This window comes from Trachypithecus francoisi, unplaced genomic scaffold (assembly GCF_009764315.1).
Source record: "Trachypithecus francoisi isolate TF-2019V2 unplaced genomic scaffold, Tfra_2.0 Lachesis_group11, whole genome shotgun sequence".
Lineage (NCBI taxonomy): Eukaryota > Metazoa > Chordata > Mammalia > Primates > Cercopithecidae > Trachypithecus > Trachypithecus francoisi.
Window position 1 is genome coordinate 124,921,564 of NW_022681456.1, and position 17,192 is coordinate 124,938,755.

Consider the following 17,192-nt stretch of genomic DNA (forward strand, 5'->3'; position numbering starts at 1 on the left):
GAGCTATTCCCTCTCAGGAAGGAGTATGCATTTTGACGGGCCTGGGCTTCAATGGCTTTGAAGAAAAGGGCAAGGCAAAGTGGGATGCCTGTGCCAACATGAAGGTGTGGCTCTTTGAAACAAACCCCCGCTTCACTGGCACCATTGCCTCATTCAACATCAACACCAACGCCTGGGTGGCCCGGTGAGCTGCTGGTGGGGAGCCTGGACCCTGGTTCCTTCCTTCCACTGTCTTCCCAGATTGGAGGGCAGGGGTGTACCATGTTCACCCTTAGGCGTCTTTCCCACCTGGGCAGAACCCCCTGTCACTCACACAGACTTTGATCCCCACCTATACCCCCCCAAAAAAAAACATTCGTCATATTTGAAAAAAAGGCAAGATACAAAAGTGCGTTGAGACCTGGGTGTTACTCCAGCTCTGCCAATGGACTTATGTCCTCCACTGCCCTGTTTATAAACAGCTTGACTTGTTTGTCCCCACCACTAGAGTGTGGGCAGCTTGAGTGTCTGGTTCACCACTGATCTTGGCATCAGCACTCAGTCACTGCTGCTGAACCAAGTGACTCGTGCGCACATGGTCTCCAGCTCCACCTTGGGTCTGCTTTCCATCTCTAAAATTAATCAGTCAGCACTGCCTCCTGTACCCTCTGGGGGCTACACGTGGGAGCCCACCAGCACTCCACTCCAATCCTCAGGGTGAGGACCCAGAGGCAGGTGGCGGGATGCAAGGACCAGTCAGTTTGAGGGTCGCCCCACCCACCCTTTTCTCCAGCTACTTCTTCAAACGACTCAAGTTCCTTGGAAATAAAGAACTCTCTCAGGGTCTCTCGTTGCTATTCCTGGCCCTCTGGCATGGCCTGCACTCAGGATACCTGGTCTGCTTCCAGATGGAATTCCTCATTGTTATTGTGGAAAGACAGGTAGGCCTCCAGGGTGGGGGTGAAGGGGGATATGAGGGACAAGATGTTGATGAGCTCCTCCTCCCTCCCCAGGCTGCCAGGCTCATTCAACAGAGCCCCACCCTGAGCAACCTGGCCGCCATTACTGCCCTCCAGCCCTTCTACTATTTGGTGCAACAGACCATCCACTGGCTCTTCATGGGTTACTCCATGACTGCCTTCTGCCTCTTCACATGGGACAAATGGCTTAAGGCAAGTGAAGGCCTGCTTATGAGACTGGGAGGGACTCACTGCAACCTCGGGCAGTGAGGGATGCTCCATGCCTGTCTACCTCAGTGGCCTCTCTCTCCACAGGTATATAAATCCGTCTATTTCCTTGGCCACGTCTTCTTCTTGAGCCTACTATTCATATTGCCTTATGTTCACAAAGCAATGGTGCCAAGGAAAGAGAAGTTAAAGAAGATGGAATAATCCATCTCCCTGGTAAGTAAATACAGCTAAGCTAAAACCACCACCAGGTTACAGAATAGAGCAACAGACTGGAAAAAAAATAGTATTAGAAATCTGGGGTGAATTCCAAGGATTAGCCTGGCTACTAAGGGACACAGTATGGACAATGACTGCTGTGACTTACTGAGGCATGCTAGGAAACATCTGGAAGGGCTACAGACCAGGAATTAGGGGAGTAACTAACCAGCCTTCCAATCACGTCTTGTCTTGCAGGTGGCCTATGCAGGACTGGTGCAGAAACTACTTGTCTCCCTTTTCATAGCACTCCTTTGCCCCAGAGCACAGAGAATGGAAAAGCCAGGGAGGTGGAAGATCGATGCTTCCAGTTGTGCCTCTGCTGCCAGCCAAGTCTTCATTTGGGGCCAAAGGGGAAGCTTCTTTTCTTGGAGAAGAAGTCTTGCTCTGTCACCCATGCTGGAATGCAGTGGTGCGATCTCAGCTCACCGCAACCTCCACCTTCCGGGTTCAAGTGATTTTCCTGCCTCAGTCTCCCAAGCAGCTGGGAATACAGGCGTGCCACCACGCCCAGCTCATTTTTGTATTTTCAGTAGAAACGGGGTTTCACCACGTTGGCCAGGCTGGTCTCGAACTCCTGACCTCAAGTGATCCGCCCGCCTCCGCCTCCCAAAGTGCTGGGATTACAGGCGTGAGCCACCATGCCCGGCCCAAAGGGGAAACTCTTGTGGGAGGAGCAGAGGGGTCCACATCTCTCCTCTGGCTCCCCCATGCACATTGCCTTATCTCTCCCCATCTAGCCAGGAATCTATTGTGTTTTTCTTCTGCCAAGTTACTATGATTGTGTATGTGCCGCTACCACCACCCCCCCCATGGGGGGGCGGAGAGGGGTGCAAGGCCCTGCCTGCTCCACTTTTTCTACCTTGGAACTGTATTAGATAAAATCACTTCTGTTTGTTCAGTTTTTCACCACCAGCATTCCTGACTGCTCTTTTTCACAGTTCTTCTCCATCCTTGCCATGGCTGATTATCAGGGTTCTCTCCTTTAGCGCACAGGAATCTAGGAGCTAAAGCCTGCCTTCAAAGCATGGAACCAAACTGTAAACTCTGTAACCTCGTATCTGTCCCTGAAGTCCCAGGGGAACAAACAGTTTTACACCATTAGATACTTTAGGAACCCCAAAACAACCAGGTTTGCAAGAACAGTATTCATAGGATAAACAAATAGCAAATGTACAGCCTTGGCTTCCCCAAACTCCACAGTCTCAGTGCAGAAAGATCATCTTCCAGCAGTCAGCTCAGACCAGGGTCAAAGGATGTGACCTCAACAGTTTCTGGTTTCAGAACAGGTTCTACTACTGTCAAATGACCCCCCAAACTTCCTCAAAGGCTGTGGTCAGTTTTGCACAGGTGAGGGCAGCAGAAAGGGGATAGTTGCTGATGGACACCATCTTCTCTGTATACTCCACACTGACCTAAGAAGAGAACAGTTTTGTCAGCCAACTCTCACTCAGTAGCCGTTTCAACCCTTCTTTAGGTCAGGAAAACTATAGCTGAGCTAGTATTTCAGCTGTGCTGTTTCATATCAAATTCCTACAAAGGATAAAGAAGGTCCTAACTGTGACTATTACAAATATGGCAGCAGTCCTCAAAGGATGTGCACTGGGGTAGGGTGTGGAACTGTCATGTGTCTTCTAGCTCATCGTAAGCATTGTTAAAATGCCTGCTTCTCTGGGAATTCTATACTAAGTTCAGCTCTACCAAGAACCTCAGGGTTGAGCCCAGACCTTACCTTGCCATGGGCAAAGGCCCCTACCACAAAAACAATAGGATCACTGTCGGGCACCAGCTCACGCACATCACTGACAACCGGGATGGAAAAAGAAGTGCCAACTTTCATACATCCAACTGGAAAGTGATCTGATACTGGATTCTTAATTACCTAAAGTAAAAAAGAGGAAAGTCAGCCCCAGAAACATTCCCAGAACCAACCTTCAACTAGTAGGTTTCAATACCTCACCTTCAAGAGCTTCTGGGGGCCATCAGCTGCTCGAACACTGAGCTTGTGTAAAAGTTGAACTAGAAGGGGGAAAAAGAGTTCAGAGGTAAATGAAGACCATAGTCCTTCTGTCCAGTCATTATCTAATAAGGAAAACCCCATAGGTAAGATGAGTTCCCTGTGTGCTTTATATCCAGACTGGACTCCTGAAATGTTAGGAACGAACAGTTGCCAAGCATATGGCTAGCTGTACAGTGATAGGTTCAGACTCCCTCTTTCACTCAACCAGGAAGCTACTGCAAGAACAGGAGAGTGGAGTTTCCGCAAACAGAAAAATAATAAGAGTCCTTGTCCTGGTATTGATCATGTTGTTCTCCCATCTCCTCGCTTAAAAATCCCACATTTAGCTCTCCCTTTTCCTCTTCCTCCCTTCTTCCCTACTGACAAGTTCATTCTGAGCTTTGTTCTAAGGCTTCTTACCCATGAGGCCACAAAAGCGGTCAAAGGTTCTGGGAATTCGGGTCTGGGGATTCACTTCAATCAGAACATTCTTCTGTGTATGGATATAAACCTGTAGCAAGCCAGCTCGGTTCAGGGGACTATCCATCAGCATCAGCAAACTCTGAGCAAAGCAGAAACCACGGCATGGTTAAGGCTGAAGAGAGGCAGCACTCAGCTGCCAACCCTTCCAAACAGAGGCTCAAAGGGTTGTGAGCACTGTCCCTGGAGTTACCTGGTGGGCGATGTCTGGCCGCACTTCCCCAGGGTCCCGTCCATTCTTCAACAATATAGACTTGTGCTTGTCACAGTTGAGTAGCTCATATGTCTTCCCTACCTGAAGAACAGGGAACATGACCAAAGAACAGCATTACCTAGCCCACTACCACCAGCAGCTACACCTGGAAACCTGTTAGGCAAATTCTCAGGCCCACCCTAGACCTACTAAACCAAAACCACAGGAGGTGGAGCCCAGCAAGCCCTTCAGGAGATTACTGTGAAGCCATATTTGCACTCCCCAGTAACTGGTCTTGGAAATAGGAGGAAGGGCACAACCTGTGACTTCACATTACCTACCAATACACTGGATTTAATTTAAAAACCTGTGGCTGTTAGGCAAGTCCAATGAGACATCCTGGAACTAGGCAGGAGTTAGTAGTTAGTGAGCAAGGCTGAATGCTTTGTTTATCACAGGAGCAGTATGTATGTACTATGCAAAACATACAGTCACTACCCTCAGTTTGCGTACACCAAACATGCACTAAGTGAAGAGCTGCAAATCTGAACAAGAAGAAATGTGAAAATTCTAATGACGCAGGAGGCAGCTGAATCAAAGAAAACTCAGAAGTAAAATGAAGAGGGGTTATTCCCAGTTTTAAGACTGGCATGGGGACGGGTGCAGTGGCTCACGCCTATAATCCCAGCACTCTAGGAGGCCAAGGAAGGCAAATCACTTAAGGTCAGGAGTTCAAGACCAGCCTGGGCAACATGGCAAAACCCCATTTCTACTAAAAATACAAAAACTAGCTGAGTGTGGTGGCATATGCCTATAGTCTTAGCTACTTGGGAGGCTAAGGTGGGAGGATGGCTTAAGCCTGGGAGATGGAGGTTGCAGTGAGCCAAGATTGCACTTTACTCCAGCCTGGGTGACAGAGCAAGACCCTGTCTCAAAAAAAGAAAAAGATTGGCGTGAGCAAAGGTACAGTTAGAATCAAGAAAAAGTAGCTAGGTGTGGTGGCTCATGCCTGTGATCCCAACACGTTAGGAGGCCGAGGCGGGAGGATCACTTGAGCCCAGGAATTTGAGACTGGCCTGGGCAACACGGTGGGGCCCTGTCTCACAAAAAAAAAAAAAAAAAAAAAAAAAAACGGCGCAGTGGCATTTGCTGGCAGTCCCCGCTACTCAGGAGGATGAGGTGGGAGGACTGCTTGAGCCAGGGAGGTAGAGGCTGCAGTGAGCCATCACACGACTGCACTCTGTTGCCTGGGCAACAGAGCAAGACCCTGTCTCAAAAAAGAAACAAAAAAGAAAAAATGTAAACAAAGAAAGGAAATTTCGAGGAAAACTGGGAGCTGAAACACCGAAGGGCAGTGATTATATACGAAGCTGCTTTGTAAACCACAAAATCCTAATGTATCAAGCACAAAGCCAAATATAATTCTGGAGTAAGAAGGGCAGGATGGGAATGACTGACAGACACTATCCTAACAACTCTGTGTACACTGAAAAAGACATCAGAAGTTTGATGATAAAGAAGTGGACTACATCTGTAGCAGCTAAAAGAAATAATTCCAAGTTGCAATTTGGAGTCCCAAGGAGCATTAGGGTGGTCAGTAAAAAGCCTAAAAACAAACTGTTATATACAAATACAGGTTTTGGAAGGCTAAGTTTTTATGTATCACTAGAATGTTTGTATATGTCTATGTACATTCTTGAGATATGTGGCTCCAAAAAGTCTGCGAAAAAAGGGATACAGATTTTGAAATTGAATAGTTGAAGTAGCAATGTCACAGAGTAAGCACAAAGAAAGAACAAATGACCAAGAACTAAGTCCATGAGACATCCTTAGTTATAGAAGAAAAAACCTTCCTGAATGAATGATAGTTTCAACCCATTAGTAGGATATAACCATGTGTTCTATTCTTTTAATAGATTACAGGTACAGACCAGTAATCCCAGCTACTCTGGAAGCTGAGGCAGGAGAATCGATTGAACCCAGGAGGCGGAGGCTGCAGTGAGCCAAGATCATGCCACTGCACTCCAGCCTCGGAGACTGAGGCTCTGTTTCACACACACACACACACACACACACACACACACACACCAAGTGTATTTAGAACGAAGATTAAAATCCTGGCCTGACTTCTAAACTCATGCAATTTCTTCTGGGCCTACTCATTGAATTATTTCTAAAGGGTAAGAGAAAGGAGGAAGAACATTGCCCAAGGCTTTAAGATAGAGAATTGCTGGTTCTATTTATTACATGTGGAGAAAGACATGAATGACAGATAAAATGGTGACGTAAAAGTGTTAAACAATAACCTGGTCTGGACAGTGTTTCCAGGTGGATATTAGAGAGAGGTGACTATGGACACTAATGATATATGAAGCCCTTACAAAAAGGGAGGGCAGACTAGACTACATAACTACCTTTCTCATCTGCCCAGTAACTTGTCTTGGGATGTGGAATGACCCAACAAATGAAACTTTCCTTAGACGACTGTATCACAGAATCCTGGTAAACCAATTGGAAGCAAAGAGGTGAGGGCTGGAATGGCATTCAAGAAGAGCAAAAGAAAATGAGTACTACCGGCTGCGCACGGTGCCTCACGCCTGTAATCCCAGCACTTTGGGAGGCCGAGGCGGGCGGATCACTTGAGGTCAGGAGTTTCAGACCAGCCTGGCCAACATGGTGAAACCCCATCTCTACTAAAAATACAAAAAAATTAGCCGGGAGTGGTGACGCGTGCCTGTAGTCCCAACGACTCGAGAGGCTGATTCAGGAGAATTGTTTGAACCCGGGAGGCAAAGATTGTAGTGAGTCGAGATCGCGCGACTGCACTCCAGCCTGGGCGCCAGAGCGAGATGCCGTCTCAAAAAAAAAAAAAAAAGAAAGAAAAATGAGCACTACCATCCCAGAATGTCAAATCAACGCACAGCCAACCAACCCATCTTCCTTCAAAAGCATCTTTCACCCCTCTCTGCTTTCTCCATCCACTCAGAGCCCCTCACCCTCATTCTACGGATCCCAGTCTATTGATTTACTACTTATCCACTTCCTGTCCCAAACTACCTTGACTGTCTCCAGACTGGCCCCTTCCAGCACCACAATAAGCCTACGGCCTCCGATCTTGTTTCCTGCCCCTAGTCGGGGCCGCTTGGGTGGCACAGCATCCCAGTCCTGTGCCTGCTCCCCACCGCTTCGTTCACGAGGCTTGAATCCACCACTGGGCGCGGCCATCTTGCAACCAGACCGGAAGTTGCGCTAACACTCTTAAATGAGAACAGTGAGGCTTCTGATCACAAATTTCCTTCCGGCTGCCATTTTGAAAGTGGGCTTGTAAATGGCGATGACTTGCCGTCTTGCGCTGCCCTCCCTGGGAGGGCAGCCTTCCAGAAAGGGGCGGGACTTCCGTATGCGCTCTTCCTGTGCGCGAAGTTCGGGTCCGTGGTGGGCTAAGGGGGAGGGTTTCCAAGGGAGCGCACTTCCGGTGCCCTTTCTTTCGCCAGCATTACGGGCCCGAACCCTCGTGTGAAGGGTGCAGTACCTAAGCTGCAGCGGGGTAGAGGCGGGCCGGCACCCCCTTCTGACCTCCGGTGCCGCCGGCCTCAAGATCAGACATGGCCCAGAACTTGAAGGACTTGGCGGGACGGCTGCCCGCCGGGCCCCGGGGCATGGGCACGGCGCTGAAGCTGTTGCTGGGGGCCGGCGCCGTGGCCTATGGTGTCCGTGAATCCGTGTTCACTGGTGAGCAACCTTCGCCCGCTCGCCGGACGCTTCCAGTCCCTCCCCCAAACCCCTTGCCCTGTCTCACCGCTCCTCGCGCCCCACCACGAGCCTAGCTAGCATTTACTCTGAGCAGCGGCCTGGCCTGATCACCACCCCTCTCCCCACAGTGGAAGGCGGGCACAGAGCCATCTTCTTCAATCGGATCGGTGGAGTGCAGCAGGACACTATCCTGGCTGAGGGCCTTCACTTCAGGTAATGGCGGGCAGAGCTTGACCCTGACCTTTCACCCTTGACGCCGACCCAGCGGTGGCTATAGTGGGACGTGCAACGGGATTCAGCGCTGCTCTTTTCCCTCCTCCTCATCTCTGCTCTTAGGATAGTGGGTGCTGCGCGAACCTCCAGCAGCATATGAACTGTTGTTTCCCAAAGGGACAAGAGAATCTCTCCTTGTCGGTGGTCATGGGGAGGAGCAGGCCAAAAAACGCGTGGTGAGGGAAAACCGGGCAAAGCTAGTGAAACTGCGGCTTTTTTGGGGGAGGGGGGCGCGGGAGTTTTGCTGTGTCGCCCAGGCTGGAGTGCAGTGGCGCGATCTCGGCTCACTGCAACCTCCGCCTCCTGGGTTCAAGCGATTCTCCTGCCTCAGCCTCACGATTAGCTGGGATTAACAGGCGCCCGCCACCACGCCCGGCTAATTTTTGTATTTTAGTAGAGACGGGGTTTCACTATATAGGTCAAGCTGGTCTCGAACTTCTGACCTCAAATGATTCGGCTGCCCAAAGTGCTGGGATTCCAGGCTTGATCCACCGCGCCTGGCCGAAACTGCGGCCTCTTAATACCTATCCCTGTCCCCTGCAGGATCCCCTGGTTCCAGTACCCCATTATCTATGACATTCGGGCCAGACCTCGAAAAATCTCCTCCCCTACAGGCTCCAAAGGTAGGTCTGAGCACTTGGTAATCACATGGCAGGTGGGATGATCAAGGGAGCTGGCAAGAAACCCCAGGGGAAGATGATAGTGTCAGGCCTTTAGGCCTTAGTTTCCACGTCTGCAAGAACTGTAACAAAAATACCTGCCTCCTGGGGTCAAAGCAGCACATTCTGAACAGCTTGTGTTTGGGTGCTTTCTACTGTCTCCTCCCTGACATATATTCAATAAGAGTATTGTTTGTCCCTTGTTTTATTCACTGCCTAGATCAAAGCCTTGTTTTAAAGCCTTTTTTTCTAACTGCTTGACTTACTATATCTACAGTTACATCCACTAGTATACTCTGTTCTGGAGAAGTTTGTCCCTACCCTTGACTAGTTCACCTGTTCTCTCCTTCTAGACCATACATAAAAGCCATGCCTTTGAGTTCTCCAGACCTCTTCCTCCTCCCCACCCACCCACACACGCTCACACACACGCATACACCCTGGGTGAGGTAGCTCACCTGTAACCTGTAATGTACTTCTTTGTACTATACCTAGTGCAGGTGGCTTATTCATTTACTAGACTGCTGGGCCCTGGAATAAAAGATTCGTTAAACACATTCTTGTCCCCCAAGTCCTTACAGGAGACGTGATTATGGTACAGCGTGAAAGCACCCACGCTAGAGGTTGCATGGAGTACAGAGGGGGAAAGAGCAGTCAGCTCTGCTGGTGACGGGGTTGCAGTTGCAGGCTTCACAGTGGGTGAGGGTGCATTTCACCTGCGCTGCCTCATGTCTTCCTTGTCAGCCTGATTAACTCTCCTCCCCCCAGGGCAGTGCCAGGCTGTACATCATTGCACAGGGCATATAGGGAGGAACACGAAGGAGAAAATGCTTGGGAAAGTGTGTTTGGCCTTGACCAGCCACTGCTGACCTCAATCTCAGACCTACAGATGGTGAACATCTCCCTGCGAGTGCTGTCTCGACCCAATGCTCAGGAGCTTCCTAGCATGTACCAGCGCCTAGGGCTAGACTACGAGGAACGAGTGTTGCCGTCCATTGTCAACGAGGTGCTCAAGAGTGTGGTGGCCAAGTTCAATGCCTCACAGCTGATCACCCAGCGGGCCCAGGTCTGACTCCCACTACCATCTGCAGGGTGTCAGCCTTTCCCTTCTAGGCCCAGAGTACTGGGAATTAGGAAAGGCAGCTTAATAGAAGAGGATTGTCACCCTAGTGCCATTTCCACCTAAAATCTGTGCTAATTGCCACTGTGAACTCAGGAGAGCCAGCATTAGAACTCGGTAGCACTTGGTATTAGGAAGCACAGAGGAAAATGGCCAAGTCTTGGCTTTTCCTGCACCTCTTTCAGCAGAGAGGCTTATGTTATAGGTTTGCCTGACAGGAAGCTAAGGCAGCGCATATTGTATTGAGAGACTGAAAGATTAGGGGTCGCAACCCAGTCCCCTCAAACCACCCTTCCCCACCCTGCCGCAGGTATCCCTGCTCAGTCCCCTCAAACCACCCTTCCCCACCCTGCCCCAGGTGTCCCTGCTGATCCGCCGGGAGCTGACAGAGAGGGCCAAGGACTTCAGCCTCATCCTGGATGATGTGGCCATCACAGAGCTGAGCTTTAGCCGAGAGTACACAGCTGCTGTAGAAGCCAAACAAGTGGGTGAGTCGCAAGAGCAGTGGGGTGAGGGCTTCCGAGATGCAGGAGGAGGAAGGACTGTGGATGGGGCTCCTGACATAGCACTGGGTCTCCCTGACTCTGTCCCACTACAGCCCAGCAGGAGGCCCAGCGGGCCCAATTCTTGGTGGAAAAAGCGAAGCAGGAGCAGCGGCAGAAGATTGTGCAGGCTGAGGGTGAGGCCGAGGCTGCCAAGATGATATCCTTCTGCGTGTGAGGTCTCAGCCCAGCCCCTGGGGCGCCTGAGCTCCCCATCCTCCTTCACGGGCAGGCTGATGAGACTAAGGCGAATGCGACTCTGTGCTCTCTGGCCCTTGGCTCCTTGTTGCGGGTGGGGACTACGGATGAGATCTGAAATCTTAGTGGGGGTACCTGAGCCCCGACTCCCCACTGTAAGGCCAGATCAATAGCATTGCTGGCCTTCCCTTCATTTCTGCTGCTGCCCCTAGTTCCTGGCAGCAGCCTGCAGGGAGGCCCACAGGTGGGGTCCAAGGTAGAGCCGGCACAAGCCACCTGAGCGCAACCTTGGATCTGACAGCCCAGAGAAGGACTGTAGCAAGGGAGTGTGGTAAGGACGGGGCTAGGGATTGAGACCTGCCCTTGTGTGAACCTTAACCCTCCTCACCTTGGAGAAGCACTGAGCAAGAACCCTGGCTACATCAAACTTCGCAAGATCCGAGCAGCCCAGAATATCTCCAAGACGGTGAGTGTGTCAGCCCAGCATCTCTGATGGGGCTGCCTTGAGAAAGTGCTTTCAGTTAAGGCACATTGACGTGAGGGAATTTGAACCTTGCTTGTTCGGGTTTCTACTCAGAGTGGTTTTATGGCCGGCATGGTGGATCACCTGAGGTCAGGAGTTCAAGACCCACCTGGCCAACATGGTGAAACCCCATCTCTACTAAAAATACAAAAGAAAATTAGCCTGCTGTGATGGCGTTTAGCTATATTCCCAGCTACTCAGGAGGCTGAGGCAGAAGAATCACTTGAACCCAGGAGGCAGAGGTTGCAGTGAGCTGAGATCATGCCACGGCACTCCAACCTGGGCAACAGAGCAAGACTCCATCTCAAAAATAAATAGCCGGGCGTGGTGGCTCACACCTGTAATCCCAGCACTTTGGGAGGCTGAGGCAGGTGGATCACAAGGTCAGGCGTTCAAGACCAGCCTGGCCAAGATGATGAAACCCCATCTCTACTAAAAAAATACCAAAAAAAATTAGCTAGGCGTGGTAGCGGGCACCTGCACTCCCAGCTACTCAGGAGGCCGAGGCAGAGAATTGCTTGAACCTGGGAGGTAGAGGTTGCAGTGAGCCGTGATAGCGCCTCTGCACTCCAGCCTGGGCAACAGAGCGAGACTCTATCTCAAAAAAGTAAGTAAATAGGCCGGGCGCAGTGGCTCATGCCTGTAATCCTAGCACTTTGGGAGGCCGAGGTGGGCGGATCACAAGGTCAGGAGATCGAGACCATCCTGGCCAACACGGTGAAACCCCGTCTCTACTAAAAAAAAATACAAAAAATTAGCCAGACGTGGTAGTGGGCGCCTGTAGTCCCAGCTACTTGGGAGGCTGAGGCAGGAGAATGGCGTGAACCCAGGAGGCGGAGCTTACAGTGAGCTGAGATCGCGCCATTGCACTCCAGCCTGGGCGACAGAGCGAGACTCCGTCTCAAAAAAAAAAAATAAGTAAATAAAAAATAAAAATAATAAATAAATAAATAATTGGCTTCTCCAGTACTCTTCCCCTCATCAAGAATGATTCCTCTGGGTTCCCTGACCTTTTGTTCTTGCCTCTGTTACTTTGCTAATAGTCATAGCTGCTGCTCACTGCTCTGGATCCCTAAATGAGAGCAGAAGCCATGTCTTATTCATTGCTGTATCCCTGCCCTAATCTGCATGTGTTCCATTAAGTGGCTACTGAATTGCAGGGGTTGGAATTGAGGTATTTGTATTTCCTGCCCTGTAGATCGCCACATCACAGAATCGCATTTATCTCACGGCTGACAACCTCGTGCTGAACCTACAGGATGAAAGTTTCACCAGGTGAGAGATGTGACCACACAGTGGGGTCTCACAAAGAACGTGGGACTTGGGTCTGGTTGCTTGGGCTCTGGAGCCTGCTACAGCTATTCATATGGCTCTGAGAGACATTGAACCAAGATTAGAAAAGGGGGTGGTTGACAGTTTCTATCTTGTGTCTCATAGGATTGATTTTATGAGATCAAATAGGATTATTCACATAAAAAGCACTTTAATTATAAAGTTTTCATCCAACCAAAAAGTGATGAAAGGTGATACTCAATGTTCTTACTCAAGAGCCCTCAAACTCCTCCGGTGCAGGGAGGGATGTTAGGAAAGGAGATGAGAGGCCGGGCGCGGTGGCTCAAGCCTGTAATCCCAGCACTTTGGGAGGCCGAGACGGGCGGATCACGAAGTCAGGAGATCGAGACCATCCTGGCTAACATGGTGAAACCCCGTCTCTACTAAAAAAATACAAAAAAAAAAAAAACTAGCCGGGCGAGGTGGCGGGCACGTGTAGTCCCAGTGACTCCGGAGGCTGAGGCAGGAGAATGGCGTAAACCCGGGAGGCGGAGCTTACAGTGAGCTGAGATCCAGCCACTGCACTCCAGCCTGGGCGACAGAGCGAGACTCCGTCTCAAAAAAAAAAAAAAAAGGGAAAGGAGATGAGAAATAGCAGTGGCCATGAGAACACGCCGCCTCCTTTCATGAATCAGAGATTCCTGGCTGTCAACCCTGTTTGTCTTTTCTCTTGGGAGCAAAGGAGGGTTCAAAACTGAGTGGGGCCTGAAGCTGTCAACTAACATGTGCATTTCTCTTCTCTGCTTCCTGTTCATCTGGCGATCTGGCACCACAGAGGAAGGTAAGTTGTTGCTACTTCTGTGGGGTCCTGCAGGCTACCTTCTCCCAGTACCTGCCTCCTACCCTACTCCCTTTCCCACCTCCCCGCAAACAAACCCTCAATCGGGGTAGGAGGGTCGTAGAGGGAATGGCCTGCCTCTCACATTTATGTCCCCTAATAATGTCATCATCTGTCTTTTTTTTTCTACAGTGACAGCCTCATCAAGGGTAAGAAATGAGCCTGGTCACCAAGAACTCCACCCCCAGAGGAAGTGGATCTGCTTCTCCAGTTTTTGAGGAGCCAGCCAGAGGTCCAGCACAGCCCTACCCCGCCCCAGTATCATGCGATGGTCCCCCACACCGATCCCCTGAACCCCTCTTGGATTAAGGAAGACTGAAGACCAGCCCCTTTTCTGGGGAAATACTTTCCTCCTCCCTGTGTTAACTGGGGCTGTTGGGACATTGTGTGATTTCTCAGTGATTTCCTACAGTGTTGTTCCCTCCCTCAAGGCAGGGAGGAGATAACCACCAACCCAGGAACTCTCAATAAATTTTTATTACTTAACCTGAAGTCAAGGCTTCACGCTTCACGTGTTCACGAACTGGATAACGGGCAGCACGCATGCGCACGTTTACATATGCGCTCCTGAGTCTGTCTTTGTGTCTGCCAGCAGGGGGCGCAAAAAAAAAAATCTGGCTGGGGCAGCTACGGGGAAGCTGGGCCTGGGCTCCAAAACAGGACCCAAACTGGGACGGCTGGCCCTGAGTTCTGGAGGCCCAGCTGTGCTCTTCACCCCACCCTCCATTTCTCCCACACCATCCATTTTTTTAAGGCTGGACAGCCATGGCTCTGCTGAGCCAGGTTTAAAATCTGATGACCCCAACAGAGCTGCTTCCTTGGTCGCAGGGTTCCTTGTGGCTGTGGGGAGCCTGCCTGTGCCTGTTGAGGCACTTCTGTGCCCAGAAGCCCAGTGGATTGCGTGGCCTGCTATAGGCCACCCACATTCCATTTCTCAGTCGCCAGGCGTGAGGAGCTGCTAGCTAACACGGCTCCCTGTGTGGCGGTGGGCTTTTCATTCCCACAGCTCTGGGGCCAGCGGAACAGGTGCCTGTCTGTTCAGTCCACAGATAAGCTGACAATTAGCTTCCCAAGACAGGCCTTCCTGAACTCAGGCACCAGAGAAACAAAGCCACTGTTTATACCTGCATCTCCCACTCCTGCCCATTTCCCATCCCTGAGGGGAGACAAGGAAGATGTAGAACTCAGACAAAACATGGGGGCAAAGTATGTACAGGAACTGCCAAATGCAGATAGGGCAGCAGGTGGATCTGAACAGAGGGACTGGGTTAATCTGCTTCGATTTTTAAGATGTTTTTCTCTGCTTAGGGTTGAGTATCGAAGGACAAAGCAGATGTCGCAGCCCCAATCCTGAATTGCTGGGAGGCTGAGATCAACAATTAGACAAAAGACAGGTCAAGTGACCTGGATCAGTCTTCCTCATGTTCCCATTCACACTTTATTTATTTCATGTTCCCAAGGCGGGAAGACAATGGAGGTGCCTAGGGAACCAGTGTTTCCAAATCTTGCTGCAGCCGTAAAGGCAGCCATTTTGTCTTCTTCCCATTGTTCCCCTTTGCCTGGTGATTCGTCCCCCATCCAGAGGGGTGAAGGTCAGAGGTTGGTCGTCAGTAGTCCTCCATGGTCTTCAGGGGTCCCTGAAGGTCACTGCCGAAAAACCGACCCGGGGGCCATCTTTACCAGACAGTGTTAGGAGCTTCACAATTAGACCATCCAACACTGTACTGGAAGATGGACCCAGGGCGGGCCAAAAGAGAACTACGGTGCATGCTCACCAGTTGCTACAGGGACCCTGGCCACAGGCCAGGTGAGGTCTCTTGAGACGGGGCGAGCCAACCCCAAGCTCAAGGTCGACTGTGGGTTCTGGATCCACCAGGTGACAAATCGCACTGGGTGGGAGGAGGGGCTGGGGCCCATTGTGTCCCTTCGTGGCAGCCCGTCCACAAGAGCCACCCCCTGCACAGCACTCTGAGCTCAAGACAAGGGGCTTCCGGGGTGCGTGGGGAGTGGCGAGGGGGCTGTAGCCAGCCAAGAGCTGGGGACCTGAGGCGATGGATGTTGCTGACACAGGGACAGGGGCCTCCATCATTACCCGGCAGTATTAGAGACTCCCAACCGCACCCAAACACTGCTGGGTAAGACGAGGGCCCCCACCCAGCCCGCCCACCTTGGGTCAGGCAGCTTCGGGCCCAGGCTCCCTGCGGAAAAGCTGCAGATCCCTGGCTCCCATCCCCCCACCACCCGAGTCCCTGGGGACACTTCCTGGTGAGTCTTGCTACCCGCCACCAGCCACACCCTGGGTCGCTGATTGCTAGGCCCAGGTTGCAGTCCAAGCAGCCCTCCGAAGCCCCTCGACCGTCGGCCCCCTGCCTCCGAGCCACCTTCCCCCACCCCCGCAGCCTGTCCCGACCCGCAATACACACCGATTTACCCACCCTCGTCCCCCCTCTGCAGTCCCTAGCTCAGCCCAGGACCTCTCCCCTGGTGGCCTTTACCTGTCACCGGGCCCGCCTGCCCCCAGAGAGTGGGTGCCGGGGAGACGAAGGGGCTTTAAGGCCCCATATTCCACGGCCTAGAGCCCGCCCTGGCCTCCCCTCTTCCTCCTTCCTTCTCCGCCTGCCGGGCAGCGCAGGCTCCTTACCTGGGCCCCGCCTGCCACCCTGCGCACAGGTGTGTCCTCCTGCCATAGGCTGCCCCTCACCGCCTTAACCCCTTCCCTCCCAGCGCCAGCCACGGGCACCTCCTCTAAGGCTTGGCCACGCCTCTAGGCTTCCCACCCTCTCCCAGGGCCCTCTTTTCTCCAACTTGCCCAGTCTCACCCCTGTCTCCAGAGGAACAAACAGGGGGGCTGTTCTCGGGTCCCCCCCACAGCAGCTGCTGTCCCCAGGACTAGCCCATTCCTCTGTGGCCTCAGACCCTGCCCACAGCAGAGCTGGAAGGCCAGAGAGATCCCTGAGGTCAGCGCGGGGTCAGCTGGGCAGGAGTTGGGCTGTGCCGCCACGCGGTGCCCGGCCTGTGCTGGGGTCCCCTGAGGGAAAGGTGAGGGAGAAGGCCCCGCCAGGCCTGTGAAGGGCAGGTGGGTCCCAGCAAGGTGCCCCTAGTGTGGAGTTACCCACCGCTACCCAGAGACCCCAGCTGGCCAGGAGCATCAGCCCTGCCCCTCGATTGAGGCCTGCAGAGGGAGTGATCTCGCTCCACTCTCCGGACCGAGCTGCTCCTGGACCCACCTCACAGCACAGCCCTCAGTGGAGTCCAAGTCCCACCCCAAGGGCAGGTAGCCCAAGGGCGGTTAGAGGAGGTGGGACTTGCCTTTGTGCAGCTCCGGCTGGGATAGAAAGGGCGTTGCTGGGAGAGGGGACCTGAGCCCGACAGGTGATTGCCCCACCCATGCCCTGGAGGGCCGCAGCCCCAGGGAGCTATTGTGTTGCTCAATCCCTAGCTGTTCTCTCTCCCGGTCTTTGTTTGCTTCCTTCTTAATACCCGCCAGCAATTATTTGATGCTTGTGATCGGGTTGTGAATCGGTCTGCCTGACCAGCCTAAATTCCAGGAGGTCGGGGGACTGCGAAAGCCTGTGGTGCCGGGGCCTCCATAAGAAGGATTTGCTGAATAATGCACGCCCAGCCTCTGGGCTTTGGAACCTGTGTCGTCTCAGCCTTTCCAGGAGTGGGCGCCAGCCCTTCCTGAGGGATGACTCCCACCGGCTTTCCTCCCCAGGAGACCAGTGTTTCAAATAAAGAAGAAACGCCAATCCTGACATGGGGGAAGGAAAAGGGGACCAAAAAACAGAGCAGTCTTCAAGCCAGCCAGCTCTTCAAACTCTGCCCAAAAGGATAAGGGCGGCAGCAGCCTGGGTGAGG

At 52.1% G+C, this 17,192-nt stretch overlaps 3 protein-coding genes, 1 long non-coding RNA gene and 1 other non-coding gene across 6 annotated transcripts in view; 3 read left to right on the top strand and 2 right to left on the bottom strand.

Moving 5' to 3' along the window:
* LPCAT3 (lysophosphatidylcholine acyltransferase 3) overlaps positions 1-2,342 on the top strand; it is a 38,370-nt gene extending 36,028 nt beyond the window's left edge. The window contains exons 9-13 of the mRNA XM_033222978.1: positions 18-184; positions 773-920; positions 993-1,151; positions 1,254-1,382; positions 1,623-2,342. Of these exons, the coding sequence (XP_033078869.1) occupies positions 18-184; positions 773-920; positions 993-1,151; positions 1,254-1,370 (591 nt within the window). The 3' untranslated portion in view covers positions 1,371-1,382; positions 1,623-2,342. The remainder of the gene's footprint in view (positions 1-17; positions 185-772; positions 921-992; positions 1,152-1,253; positions 1,383-1,622) is intronic.
* EMG1 (EMG1 N1-specific pseudouridine methyltransferase) lies at positions 2,181-7,426 on the bottom strand. Of its 2 annotated transcripts, XM_033222980.1 has the most exons (6): positions 7,154-7,426; positions 4,097-4,198; positions 3,844-3,985; positions 3,385-3,443; positions 3,157-3,306; positions 2,558-2,839 (listed from the first exon to the last, which is right to left on the bottom strand). In XM_033222980.1, the coding sequence occupies exons 1-6, from the start codon at positions 7,319-7,321 to the stop codon at positions 2,726-2,728; spliced, it is 735 nt and encodes a 244-aa protein (XP_033078871.1). In that variant the 5' UTR covers positions 7,322-7,426; the 3' UTR covers positions 2,558-2,725. The 2 variants fall into 2 exon arrangements, with proteins under 2 accessions (XP_033078872.1, XP_033078871.1); XM_033222981.1 differs by lacking the exon at positions 3,157-3,306 and having other exon boundaries at positions 2,181-2,839; positions 7,154-7,324.
* Positions 7,427-7,531: 105 nt separating this feature from the next.
* On the top strand, positions 7,532-13,826 carry PHB2 (prohibitin 2). Its single transcript, XM_033222979.1, has 10 exons — positions 7,532-7,828; positions 7,978-8,062; positions 8,666-8,745; positions 9,663-9,847; positions 10,260-10,389; positions 10,500-10,603; positions 11,030-11,107; positions 12,363-12,439; positions 13,272-13,277; positions 13,467-13,826. The coding sequence occupies exons 1-10, from the start codon at positions 7,702-7,704 to the stop codon at positions 13,492-13,494; spliced, it is 900 nt and encodes a 299-aa protein (XP_033078870.1). The 5' UTR covers positions 7,532-7,701; the 3' UTR covers positions 13,495-13,826.
* LOC117091270 lies at positions 10,673-10,941 on the top strand. Its single transcript, XR_004440373.1, has one exon. It is a non-coding gene; the product is annotated as a small nucleolar RNA U89 (small nucleolar RNA).
* A 917-nt stretch (positions 13,827-14,743) lies between the features above and the next one.
* LOC117090600 lies at positions 14,744-15,965 on the bottom strand. Its single transcript, XR_004440072.1, has 2 exons — positions 15,830-15,965; positions 14,744-14,981 (listed from the first exon to the last, which is right to left on the bottom strand). It is a non-coding gene; the product is annotated as an uncharacterized LOC117090600 (long non-coding RNA).
* Positions 15,966-17,192: the final 1,227 nt, after the last annotated feature.